A 13,982-nucleotide genomic window follows, 5' to 3' on the forward strand; every position below is an offset into this window, starting at 1 on the left:
AGCTCATTGTGAATCGTTTACTAACTTGGCATTTTCTTGAAGTAACTCTTTCAAACATTGGCAATAGGATAAGATGTCAACTCGTAAGTTCCTTCATTTAATTCAGCTAAATGCACTATGATGTATGGAGGAATGCAAAAACCAAAAAGTGGGGAGCCAGGGAGCCAGGAAAAGAATTAAGCGGCTGTCTTGGGCTTCCCATAGCCCTGACTATCCTTTTTTTTAAAAAAAACCAACACTTAACTTCCATAAACATATTTCACAGACATCAAAGTCAATTATTAACATGGACTTATTTTTGTAAAACCCAGGTAAAATAAAGACATGTCTGTTTTACTTAAACCAACAAACTTAAGCTAGCTTTTATTTACTTAAGATTAATCTTAGAGACATGGACTTGAAAAGCATGAGTTAGTTTCTATATTTCTGAGAATTTTAGAATACCTAATCCTTACAAGTGCTTGCCTTTAAGTTAATTTTAACAATAACATCCAGAGGTAGAACATTGTATCACATTTACTGGTACAACATACATTAATGCGCATACAAACAGACTCAGAGAAGAGTTGATTCCAATTTTTGTTTTGGTGGCATTTACAATTTATATCTGTCCTTGCTTGACAAGTCAAGTTCCAAATGACCTTTCCCTTTTTAAAATAAAGACAGCCATTTTTAATACCTCAAAGAATTGGGTTGCCACCTAAATGACATCATAGGTTGACTCGTTTATCTAAATGCTTTCTTTCTCTCCTTCCCTCCCCCCCCTCTCTTTCTCTCTCTTTTTCTTGTCAATATTTGTACATAATTTTATTTTAGCTTATGGGAGAAGGCCTTTTTAGCTTAGGGGAGAAGTCCTGAGATGGTCTATAATCATTTTCTTTCCATTCATTCTGCCTAATTGGAAAGCTGGCTTTTTCTAATTGTTCACACAAAAATTAATTTAGAAGTATCAAAGGATCCTCCTTTTGGCCACCATAGAATTAATGGGAGGCTGACTGTTGTGGGGTTTGTTGGCCTTGGAGTCAGTTTCCCATGTAAATTTTGAGGTCTGTAGAGTCTGAACTAACTTCTTGGGAAACCCAGCCTTTATGTGCACATCTCTGGAGGAGCCAAATGAGGCGGATATTCCTATAGGACTGCTTCACCTAACAATAGCATACCGGACGCCACCAGAACCGCAATGCTCTTCAAGGTACAGGCCCCTCTCTCGGGGTGAACCCCTTCCTTCTTCTCCCTAGGGCTTCCGCTGTCTTCTCCAGGATTGGCTGCATTACCACACTGGACAGCCCCGGTGCCCATCTCCACCACTCTGGATTCAGGGATCTGAACCAATCATCACCCCCCACTTGTCATTCCTATTGAGGAAGCAAGTGTCCTTTCTCTTTTGGAGCTAAAGAGATTCAGTCTCTCAGTTAACCAGCTAAGCCTTTGTTCAGATTGCTTTGAATACCATTGACTTCTGAACAGTATTAAGTCTTTGAATCTATGAATGCAGGATGTTTTCTATTTACTTAGGTTTCTTTAATTTTCCCAGCATTGTTTTATAGTTTTCAGTGTACAAGTCTTTCATTTCACTGATTAAATGTATATCTTAGGTGGTTTATTCCTTTTGGATGCTATTGTATGATGGACTTGTTTTCTTAATTTCCTTTTTGAATTGTTCATTGCTAGAAACACAACTGATTTTTGCATGTTGATCTTGTACCCTGCAACTTTGCTGAATCCATTTATTAGCCCTAGTAGGCTTTTGGTAGATTCTTTGGGATTTTCTATATATAAGATCATCTGCAAAAAGAGACAGTTTTACTTCTTCATTTCTAATTTGAGTGCTTCATTCTCAGTTTTCCTTCCCAGACTTTGTTCATAGACGACACATTTCTCAGTGCTCATTGGTTTTAAATTTAAATACTGTCAGTGAAACACAGCATGTGAGATGGGAGAACAGTGCCCCCGCCCTGGGAGGAGAGGGGCTTTGGACAGAACTGACCAGAGAACCCAGATGCATGTTCTAACCGCACACCTCTGGTTCCCCAAATGTCCCTGGATGCAGGGACATGATCTCTACATCCTCATGACTTGCCCATGTCCACACATCTCTGCACTATGTTCCACCACCACTCTGGATCTGCTTCCATTATTTACGGAATTCCTGCCAGATCCTTGTGAGAGTTCAGCAAGCCTGATCATGCCTTCTGCAGTTGAAACACTGTCCTGAAAGGGCTCAGAGGTCAAATAATTTACTAGTGACTAATAAAAATTCCTCACTCAGCCCTGGCCAGTATGGTTTCAGTGGTTGGAGCGTCCCTCCCTTCCACTCTCCCTGAATATCAATGGAAAAATACCTTCGGGGTGAGGATTAACAACAAAAATTCCTCACTCACCCCCACCCACTTCACCTCCACTTTTCACTCACCTCCACTTTTCACTCACTGCCACACTCCTTCACCTCCCCATTTCATGCTCCCTCATCTTCCCCCCTCCCTCACCTGTACCTCTTACTCATGTCCACCCTTCCTTACCTCCTTGTTACCTCTATCTTTTCTCAAGGACACCCTCCCTCATCTGTACCACTCACTCACCTCCACCCTCCCTCACTTCCACCCTTACCCACTTCTACCCTCACTCACCCACCTCCTCCCCACTCACCTCCACCCTCACTCACCTCTACCTTGTTCACCTTAACTCTTCACTCACCTTCACTTCTACTCACTTCTACCTCTCAATCATCTCTATTGTCATTTGCTTCCCACCCTTCACTCAAAGGTTAGACCAGTTGGGAGAGGAACAAATTGTGAAAATACAGGGTAATTAACCTGTGGTCACTTGAGCTGAAACTACCACCTTATGGGCACAAGGAAGCCCACATCTTATAAGCAGAGTGGCCATATTATTTATTGTCCAAATTGGAACACTTTGAAGGGGGAAAAGAGAGGTAATGCCAGAACCACAGGTGAAAACCCAATTTGTCTGGGGAACCCTGTGACTTGGGTATCTTTTCCTCCTGGTGACTGCATTGTAAACCATAAGGGTTGGTCCCAACTGTAGATGGGGGTGCTCATAAACTGGGTGTCTCCGGACTCCCTCCCAAAGCTAGGCGCTATAATTCTGGTGGGAGCGCTTCAGAGCCATGCTGTGCAGACATGCCGACTACACAGCATGCAGCCAGCCCCCAGCAGATGTGGACACACCCTCTGTCCTCACAAGCCAGCCCACTCTTAGGTCTCTGCTGGGTCCAGGCTGCTTGTACACTGAGCCTGGCCACCACTGGGCATCACACCCCTTGTTTTCCAGTTTGCACCAACACCTTTCCTCCATGCTATGTTTTGCTTACTTGCATCAGAGTTCCCCTGCTCTGGAACACCAACAGTTGGTAAGCCTCCTGCCATGCCCATTCTGCGTGTGGGTTTGGGCTCCAGGCTCCGGCTTCATCTTTAGACTCAGGATCCCCAACAGTTTTCTTGCGCATGTCTTTCTTGGTCCCTCTTTGTGCCCCACATTGGAAATGCCAGGAGCCTGTTCACATTATGTACAGCCATACCTGCCAGGCCTGCCTTTCCTGGTGGCTTTCCTGGGCAGGGAGGCCATGCAAAGGACTACTTAGGTTTCTCATTTGAATAACTTTTTGTTACTGTTTTTATCACGTGCATAGAGTTTGCATTTTCCATAAAATACCTTAAATTGTGCTTTACCATCTGCCACTTCCTGCACTCCCACCCTGCCTCCTGAGGTGGTCCCGCAGAGCGTTCCCAGCCACACATGCAATCTTGAAGCCTTCACTCCAACCTCCTTCTGGAAAAAACAAAGGTGCTTCTGTCCAGGTCCAGCACCAATTCCTGAAAAAGCCTCAGCCCAGTATCAGCACCAGTTCCCAGACAACCTCAGCCCAGAGTCAGCATCATCACCTGTCCCACCGAAACGCAAGATTAAGTCTAAAGCATGAGGTCCTTTAGGAAAAGCACAGGAATCATGGGTAAGTTAAAGCGCATGCCCATCTGTGCCTTTCCATTAATACCATACATTGGGTCCTCCTTACCGTAGTTGTTAAAATCAAATTAGGACCTTGGTACCAGGTACCTTAAAGGCACCATCAAGCAGAGAAACACTGCCAGTCTGAGAGGAACTTTTCTAGGATTCCTATACCCCCATTTTGAAGAACCCCAGATCAGATCGATTCCTGACTTTAATCACAGCTGTAACATCCCAGCTGTGGCCGGGACCCCTGCCCACAGAATGCTTAGGAAAGACGTTAGGTGACATTTTTAAACTAGCAGTGCAGATATACCATGTCACACTCCCACTCAGTGTTTTTGTACCTGCTCCTTTGTTATATATGTTGGCATGTAATCTGAAAGAGTGGGGGGGGGCGGGGAAACACACCTGTAATTGGTGATTTTGGTGGAATCTTCTGTCAGATCTACAATTTAGAAAAATTAGTTTCAACCCTCCCGCAAGAATATCAACGGGAATTAGTTGTTTCTCTGTTGGAAATTGCATGGGAAAGGTGTGGGGACGCCAGGTGTGCTGGCTGAAGACCGGATGCTAGGCAGACGCTGGCAAAGCAGCTGGACCCAGACAAAAGGGAACTTAGTCTGTTTTTGAAGTGGTTTGTTGTGGCTCATTTTAATTGTGATGTGAACCAAAAAGGACAACAAAACACTTGGAGGATGAGAATAAGTTTTGCTCTTTATGCTTGAGAAACTATACATCTCATTGAGCTGACACATTTCAAGAGCACTTTTCTATCCTGACCAAGAGTTTTTCAGAGAAATTAAGCAGCAAAAAATGGACCAGGTCTCGATGGAGGGCCCAATGTAGAAAGTTAAGTTTGGTGTAATTAGGAGTACAGGAGATGTTTTAAGTTGATGTAATCTTTATGCTCCAGCCGTGGTTTAGAACAGACAAAACTCTTACTTCCAGCTGAAATTACATTTGGCAGGAGAAACCCAGCCTGGGCTGATTGTGGTTAATAGCAGTCTTGTACACTTTTATCGAATACCTTCAAAGAACTAAAAGAATTAAATTCAGCCAAAATGCTTTGAAAACCAACATCTGATTGTCAATTTGCCTTTTGTATTAAAAAAATAAAAAGCTTTAAAGTCCTTTGTAAAATAAAATAAATTGTTACCATTGTAGAATAATTGATGAATTCAATCTTAGTAATTTTCCTGTTTTACATATGAAGAAACCAGATGTACAGAAATCTCGGGGACTTTGTACTATGAAACCAATATAGAACTCCAGGTGACATTTACATGTGTTGTCATCATCCCCCCACCCCGCCACCATCACCTTTGCCTTGGCCCTGGGGACACTGCCCACTGCCTAGCCAGCCTCCTCTTCATTGGCACCTCCATTCGGACCCCCTTGGGCCCTGCAGCCTGTTTCTCATCTTGCCAGCTCTGTCTTCTGTCTGCTGAGGGCAGGCCTGGGTCTGTTGACCAACCACTGCAGGATCAGCAAGTGAACTGTAAGGTGGGGTCACTTCCTGGTCACTGCTGCCATGACGGGCTCCTGTGCCCACGGCAGGACTCGGTCTGGGACCTTGTGCTTGCAGCTGCTTTTGTCCTGTGCACAGACCAAGTGATCATACAACAGGTGGCGAGGGTTGTGCTCGACTTCCCACGTGCAGCCATCATTCCCTAACATGCCACACAATAGGGACACCCCAAGACTTTCATAGCCCACCTCCCATTTAGGAGTTCCCCTGTAGCTTATTAGGCTGTCAAATACAAAAAAAAAGATAACAGAACTTTAAATGACTGCTTTAGGCACTTTCCATTCACTTGACCATGAGTAGAAATGAGCAAGCCCCAACAGACAGAGGTGCCTGGTGGCCATCCTCCATCGCAGGCTGGGACCATCAACTTGCCCAGCCTCAGAGCACACGGAGCAGAGCTGTCCTGGCCTGAATCACGAAGGGTCACATGTCACTGACCATTAGTTGAAACTTGGATGTTGAGTTAGAGAATGGTGTGAGCAGAGCCCTCCCTCCTCCACGCCTTCACCCAGAACTGCAGCCATGCTGAGCCAGGCTCCACACCATGGGGGCAGCAGATGGGAAGGTGGGTGGGGCTGCCCCTCGGCTGCCTGGCAGGAATTCCCTCCCTGAGAGTGGGGTTAGCAGATTTTCTGTGAAAGGCTAGACAGTATTTTAGGCTTTGAAGGGTCACATGATCTTGATTATAACTACTCAACTTGCCTTTTATAGCACAAAAGCAGCCATAGGCTGAGGGTGGTTGTGTGCCAATAAAACTTTATTTATGGACACTGAAATTTGAATTTCACATAATTTTCGTGCCACAGGCTAGTGTTCTTCTTTGTTTATATTTCAACCACTGGGTCATAGATTGTGGACTGCTGAGCAGCAAGGACAGAGCTGGGGTGACACTGGGTGCCCTCACAGATCCAGGTGAGATCCTGAGGCAGCTTTTCCAAAGAACACTGAGAAGAAGATTCTGAGTGTGCCAGGTACAGGCAGATTCACCAGGAGATAAAACCCCATTAGGTCAAGGCCCATTCTGTGTGGAGGTAGGTTTGATAGAATGTCTGATGACGTAATTGCAGATTTAATATAGAGTTGTGGGGCTGGGTTGCTTTGCCAGTCATAGGAGTTAATTGTGTGAATGTGGTTGTAAACTGTGAAGTGCCCTCAGTTACCACTATGGTGGTTGTGGCATTACAGTTTGGAGGTTCAGAGGCCACATGGTGGGCAGGTATGTGGACACCCTGCCGGCAGCCTGGGAGGGTCCTAGTTCTTCCTTCAGAAGAGCCTAGCCCAGTGGTCAGCAAACTCATTAGTCAACAGAGCCAAATATCAACAGTACAACGATTGAAATTTCTTTTGAGAGCCAAATTTTTTAAACTTAAACTTCTTCTAACGCCACTTCTTCAAAATCAGACTCGCCCAGGCCGTGGTATTTTGTGGAAGAGCCACACTCAAGGGGCCAAAGAGCCGCATGTGGCTCGCGAGCCACAGTTTGCCGACCACGGGCCTAACCCATTCATCTTATGGAGGCTGCAGTGGTAGCAGCTGCTCTTTGAGTTTCTCTCTGCTGCGCAAGGAGGAGAAGAAAGATGCTGGAAAGTTGGCCAAGAAAGACAGAGACCCAGTGAACAAATCTGGGGCAAGGCCAAAAAGAAGAAGTGGTCCAAAGGCAAAGCTCCGGACAAGCTCAATAACCTCGACTTGTTTGACAAAGCAACATATGACACGCTCTGTGAGGAAGTTCCCACCTATAAGCTCATAAACCCAGCTGTTGTCTCTGAGAGACCGAAGCCAGGCTCCTCACCATGGGAGGTGAAGGTCCGTGGTTCCTTGGACAGGGCAGCCCTACAGGAGCTCCTCAGTCAAGGACTCATTAAACTAGTTTCAAAGCACAGAGCTCAAGAAATTTACACCAGAAACACCAAGGGTGGGGATGCCCCAGCTACTGGTGAAGATGTGTGAACAACAGGTCCCACCAGCTGTACATTTTGAAAAATTAAACTTTATTAAATTAAAAACAAACAACCACAGTAAAAAAAAAAAAAAAAAAAAAGAACAGTCTAGCCCTAGCTGGTTTGGCTCAGTGGATAGAGCGTCAGCCTGTGGATTGAAGAGTCCCGGGTTCGATTCCGGTCAAGGGCACATGCCTGGATTGCAGGCTTGATCCCCAGTTAGGGGGTATGCAGGAGGCAGCTGATCAATAATTCTCTCTCATCATTGATGTTTCTATTTCTCTCTCCCTCTCCCTTCCTATCTGAAGTTAATTAAAATTATATTTAAAACAAACAAACAAAAACAGTCTAACCCCAGCTGCACCTGCCAGTTCCACAACAGGAAGTTTAGTCTGGGCAGCTGGGATAGAAGGAAGGACTTGAGATCAGTTTAAAAGTGGATTGGGGCAAAAGCCACCTGGAAAGTCCTTGCTCCAGGTGGATCTGAGCATCTGAGGAGGGAGAAAAAAGAAAGTTGCAGTACAGCCTCAGTCTGCCCATAAACTTGAGAGAAGCCCCTCTGGCAACCATCCCAGCACCGTTCTGGGCGTAAGATTGCAAAGGGGAGCTGTTCTAACACGCTGGCCGGCGGACTGTGGCTGGGCTGAGTGTTCAGCACTGTTAACGGATTTTCGTTGTCAGTGATCCCTGGCATCCCATAATCCACTGTAATCCGCACACCAGCGTTAAATTGCTGAAGTCAGGTGATTGTGTGTGTCACATTTAGTAAGTTGTGTATAAATTCAGAGAAGATGTTTTCAGGGTTTAGATTTGGAGACATTATTTTCTGGATTCTCCTCTTGGGCCTGTTACACAAGGTACAGCCCTGAAGAATGACCCAAAATGGTTCCTTTCTTTTGGCATTCTCCTAATTTGGCCCCGACAACTGTAAAGCGTTCATACCATGGAAAAGCACAATCTGTGGGTGATAAAACTCAGAACTGAGTTGTTTTCAGAACAGTCTCAGCCTTCTGGAAATACAGACAAGATGGAGAAATGCCAAATGGACCTTTCACCCTGGAGCCACCATGCCAGCTGTTGGGGGACAGAGCCCCAAGGTCCTACTCCTCAAGCTACCTCATGGGGCTTAGTCTATCCAGGAAGCCGCTGAGAACCAGCCCCTGCTCAGGATGCACTGACATGTCTGCGGGCAGCTCAGTCCAGCAGGGCCCCTCGACAGAGGTGTAACCGATGGCAAGGTGTGTGCTGTGGCTGCCCTACTGGGCGAAGGCCCGAGGTCAGGTGTCCCCTGTATCCGTGTTCCAGGCCCTGGAGAGCATCAGTCAGGATGGGCAGGTGATGCTGCCGTAACCAATGACCCCGAGTCTCAGTGACCAGCGCAGTGATGACCCACTCAGGCTACGCACCCATCACACTCATCACATCAAGTGATTCAGGCCTCTCTCTGGGGTGTTGACTAACAAATGGTGACACATGTGCTGGCTCGAAAAGCTTCTTCCAGAACTGGCGTCTGCCACGGCCACCACGTTTCTTTGTCGCATGGCCATGCCTGATGCCAGTGGGCAGGGATTCTGTGAACAACACAGCCCACCACCGTGTTTGCTCTGTCTTACGCCAGATCGGTGCCTTAGTGGAATCCAGGCATTTCCTGTCCCTCAGAGTCATGTTCGCATAACGGTGCTCTTTTTGGAGCCCGGCCTTCTTTGTGGTAAACACTTGGGCAAACATTCCCTGTCTCTCTCTTCTAAAGATCCTCTAAACCAGTGGTCGGCAAACCGCGGCTCGCGAGCCACACGCGGCTCTTTGGCCCCTTGAGTGTGGCTCTTCCACAAAATACCACGTGCGGGCGCACACGTACAGTGCGATTGAAACTTCGTGGCCCATGCACAGAAGTCAGTTTTTGGCCTGGGCGAGTCTATTTTGAAGAAGCGGCGTTAGAACACTCAAGGGGCCAAAGAGCCGCATGTGGCTCGCGAGCCGCGGTTTGCCGACCACTGCTCTAAACACTTCTTGGTGTAACTTGTCTCCATATACATGCAGGGCCTGAAAGCAGAGTCTGGTTTTGGAGACATACAAGAAGACGAAGCCACGTGCCAAGTGAGCAATTTTGGACTTGAGAAAGAAGCGCTTACCTTGGTTAGGAAGGCCAAGAGTGCTTGTGGAAGGTGTGAGGTGAGCTACAATGCCCCAGGTGGCAGGCTTGGGAAGCCCTGGTCAGGGAGAGAAGACCCAGTCCACAGGGGGCAGATGCTGCTGTCTCCACCAGGAAGGGTTTCAAGTGGTGCCTGGGGTCACCGATGGAGTGGGTGGGGACATAGTCAGAGAGATAGACCCAGATGGAGCTGCAGTCCATGATGACTCACATGGGATACCGGAGAGCCAGCTCCCGTGTATAACTTGGGTCCCAGCAACCTGGTGGCAGGGGATGCTGCTCCCGGTGCAGTGTGTCTGCCTCTGAGGCTCCTGCTGTTTTTGCATTTCACTGAGTCCAGAATTTTCCTGGGAGCAACTGCCTTTGGCAGAATCGTTCTGCCCTTAGGCCATCTTGACACCCATAAGGTGTTTAGAGACCTTTGTGTCTGCTAGGCCTGCCGGTAACCTTAGCAATACCATTGTCACTCACTGATAAAGAGCTTGAAGGTCCAGTTCCAGGGGCAAGTCTAGGGTGGGAGGCACTCATTACAGGACCCTAATCTGGAAGTATTGGGAAAAGGGAGAAAAGAGACGGAAAGGGCAGCCACAGCTTAAGGAGTGGCTTCCACTGCCTTTGCCTTTCAGCTGCTGTACGATGTCCAGAACCCTTGTTTGAATATGAAAGCACTGGGAATAGCCTGTTGCAGTTCTTTCTTCATTATGTTCAGGCACTTGAAGGAAACAGGCAGCTCCACAGCCAGCTCCCTGTTTTCTTCGGGGGAAAGTCCCAGTCCTTAGACATTTTACTCTTGGGATTTTACAAAACAACTTAGACCTCAGTACACAGTGTTGTTTTTAAATACTTTGCATACTTATTTATTTTAATGTATTTATTTTTAGTTTGAAAGAAAAATCTGCCAGCAGTATTTAGTATCCAGGGTAATGAAGATTTAGCACTGGACTTTACAAACGAGTTTCAAATTAGAGAGTTTTTTCTCACGACTGCTATGCAGGCTTCAAGCTGTGCTGAGATTCACTCTGATGCTCCTGCTGTTGGATGGGGGCTGAGAACAGATCTGGGTGAGAAGTGAGGCCAAAAACATGAGAGGTTGAGTCCAGGGGGTGCATAGGCAGAAGTGGGGTGAATTTCCACGCACTTTCTGAGTGTGTGCCTGTGCGTATGGGTGTACACACATGCGGGAGACTGTCTCTGTGTATGTTTGTGCATGCATGTCTGCATGTGTGCATCTGTTTGTGTATGTGTGTGTGCACATGTGAGCGTGCAGGGAGACCAAGGTGCAAGGCACCATCTCAGCAGGCTAGAATGTGCGGCTCTCTGAGGCCTGTCCACTGAGACCTGCTGTCACAGACCCATCTCTCTCGGGCTGTAGGAGTTAAAGATAATGGGCTCATTATCAGTGCTTAGTGACTCTAAAGCCAGCTTTAGCCCCCGCCTATCTCTCACTGCTGGAGGAGGGCACCAGCCCTGGTGAGGAGTCCATATGTGCCCATGGGGTCAGCCTCCAGGATCCACTGGACAGCACCCTCTCACTGTTGACTCTTGAGAGATCTTCACTTCCTGGCCTGCTGGGCTCTGCTCTGGATTGCTTGTCCCTCATTCGGATACCCAGCCTTGGCCTCATTCTGTCCTCTGTTTGGGCTCCTCCAGAGAGTCCAGGCAGCCCCTTACTGTCAAAGGGGATGGGTGGGCACCCTGCAAGAAAGAAAAATCACTAGAAGGCTCCTTCCCCGATCTTCCCACCCAGTGAGACCTTGCTCACGTCTGTGCCCTGTGTCTATGCAAAGCTGGCCTGGATCCAGCTTGGCCTGTCTGCTCAGCCTGTGCTCCCACCCTGCCCTGGTCTGGCTTTACTCCCTGGTCTGTGGTCAGTCCTTTTGGGTCCTCTGCCCTTTACACTGAGTTAGTGGAGGGCTGGGTCACCCTGGGCAGGGGCTCAGAAGAAGTGAACTGGACCAGCCATGGGGTTTCCTGGGGCTTTAAGCTGACAGGTGTTCTCTGGTGTGGGAAGGAAGGCTTTGGCCAGATCATGGTGGTGGTGACACCAGCATGAGACATCACCACAAGGCCTAGAAGCTCACCTGGGCCACCCCCCAGGTCTCGGCTGAGTGGTCCAGGTGGGGCTTGGACATCAGACCTATATGCACCAGGTGTGCCTGTTTCTGGGCTCTAGGGAGTACAGACATTGGGGTGAGAGGGGTAAAGTGGGGCTCTTTCTGCAGCAGTCACCATCCCAGGCTCAGTTATAACGGAGAGGTTTAAAAGGAGGCTGTGGAATCAGGAAAGAAAGAGTCTCATTGATAGAGGAGTCCCCAGAGCCGCCCCCCAGCTGCTGGCGTCTCACGTCTCTGCTAGGCTTCCTGTGCCAATTACGGGTTGGAAAAATTAGGTGAGGCTTCTCACCAGGGCCCGAGAATCTCTAAATTCGGCAGAATTAGTAGTGTGTGTTGCTTTTATTAATCACCGAGCTCTTCCAAGTGTGAGGAGTGTAGACCTAAAGAGGCACCGCCACTTTTCCTTCCTTCTCCTTCTCTCTGGGCACCAGCGTTGGGCCAAAGGACTTTTCACCCCTTAGAAACACCTCAGCCTCCCAGCTATGAGGGTCAGGAATCCCATGGACACAGCAGCTGTGAGTGGAGGCAGGGCAGGTACAGGCAGACTGGGTGTCGCTGACTAGATGGACACAGGCCTGAAGTAGACAGGCTAGATGTAGACAGACTGGGTAGAGACAGGCCGGCACACCAGTCGATGAGGGGACCAGGCTTTTTAGACAGGTGTCTTGGATTCAAAGGTGGTTTCTGGGCCTATGCACACAGGAAACCAGCGATGGTCATCGATCCCCTGGGCAGGCCGCCGGGTGCCGTCACTGGGCCCTTTCAGGAAGGAGGCCCCTGTTAATAGCAGCTAAGCAGCTCTAACCAGGTTGGCTGCGCAGAGCAAGCCTCCTGGGAGTGTGGGTTTCACACACAGCTCCTTCACCTACAAAGTTGAGAAAGCAGCTATTGATGGAAAGTGGGGCAGCGCAAGGCCCCTTTGGACCTGGGTCCTGCTTGGAGGCGTTGCAGGATGCTCCAGTGCACATCCTGGGTTTTGTTTATAAATTCTGGCTAGAGGCAAAGGCCACAGCAGTGAACTAACAGGCGGCTCTACCTTCTGGGGTGGAAGTGCCTGGGTGACAGGCACCACCACACCCCTCCCTCAGGATGGCTTCCCCCTGGGCTGCAGCATGTTATCACTGGGGGCTGGTGAGGGGGCTGCAGGAGGAGCCAAGCTCCCAGACCAGATCAGGGGCCTTTGTGACCGCCACCCCCACCCTCGTCCACCCGCCCAAGCCTTGCCTCCTGGATGATGCCCCCAGCCCACATTCTGTGATCCCGTCGGGCCCTCAGCCCCACCTTCTGTCTGCTCTTTACATCCTGACGTCAGCCCACTGTGGATTTTCAGAATGAGACAATCTGACTGGGTCCCAGAGGAGCCCCCTAGCCTAGCTGATGGGGGGTGGGGAGGACTGTGCCACCTTTTGCCACCACCGCTGCTTGGTCTTCCCCTCGCCCTACCCGAGACCTTGTCCTAAGTGTCCTGTGATCCTGTCCTACACACACCCCACTGTCCCTGGGGCATGGGGACCCAAACATCAAGGAATCACCCACAAGAATGGGGGTGGCCACAAGGAGGACATCCCCAAGCTGGTGGGTCAGCCACCAGCTTGTGTCTGCAGGGAGGGTGGGGAGAGGGTCTCCAGCCCTGTCTGTGTGGTGCCTCACTCTTCAGCATTCTGTCATGTTGAAGTGCCCTTCTCGGGGGGGCGGCGGGGATAAGAGGGTGGGAGGGGGGCTCAGTAAGCCGCTGCAGACCTTCTCAGCAGTTAAAGGGGTGCTGATGTCTAGGTCAGCCTGCTGACAGCCTTTCCTGAAGCCCTGGCTCTGTCCTGGGCTTGCACCTTCACTCACCCTTAAGGATATTGTGCTTGAATTAAAACGTGAGCATTGATGGGCATTCCTTGCTGGGATAGCCTCAGCCACATCCCTCCAGCCTGCTAGGCCCTGGACAGGGCACCCCTGCTTTTCCCTGCCCACTTCAGCTGGCCTCCTTTAGGTCAGTAAAGCCTTCAAAAAGAAATTCCCTTTGCTTTGACGGTGAGTGAGTTACCTGCCCCCCTGCCCCAACCACACCTTTCCTATGAGGAAGGCTGTGACTTTCCCAAGTTCCAGAGACTGGCCTCCAATGGGTGGGCACCAACGGACCTTCTAACCCCAGTCTCTGCCTTCTCATTTGGCACACGTGAGGCCTGGAGGGTCGCATGGAGAACATCATCTCCTGAGAGCCCGATGCCAGGAAGAAGGTGCTTAGTCCCTGGAGAGCAGAGATATGATGAGAAACAAAGATCTTGACT

At 49.0% G+C, this 13,982-nt stretch overlaps 1 protein-coding gene and 1 pseudogene across 1 annotated transcript in view; both read left to right on the forward strand.

Annotated features, from left to right (window-relative positions):
- The first annotated feature begins 6,041 nt into the window (after positions 1 to 6,041).
- LOC103305313 (40S ribosomal protein S25-like) lies at positions 6,042 to 7,447 on the forward strand (annotated as a pseudogene).
- A 1,220-nt stretch (positions 7,448 to 8,667) lies between these two features.
- Positions 8,668 to 13,982, forward strand: part of PLEKHG4B (pleckstrin homology and RhoGEF domain containing G4B) — a 56,327-nt gene continuing 51,012 nt past the window's right edge. The window contains exon 1 of the mRNA XM_054714351.1: positions 8,668 to 8,772. Within this exon, the coding sequence (XP_054570326.1) occupies positions 8,668 to 8,772 (105 nt within the window). The remainder of the gene's footprint in view (positions 8,773 to 13,982) is intronic.

This window comes from Eptesicus fuscus, chromosome 4 (genome assembly GCF_027574615.1).
Source record: "Eptesicus fuscus isolate TK198812 chromosome 4, DD_ASM_mEF_20220401, whole genome shotgun sequence".
Taxonomy (NCBI): domain Eukaryota; kingdom Metazoa; phylum Chordata; class Mammalia; order Chiroptera; family Vespertilionidae; genus Eptesicus; species Eptesicus fuscus.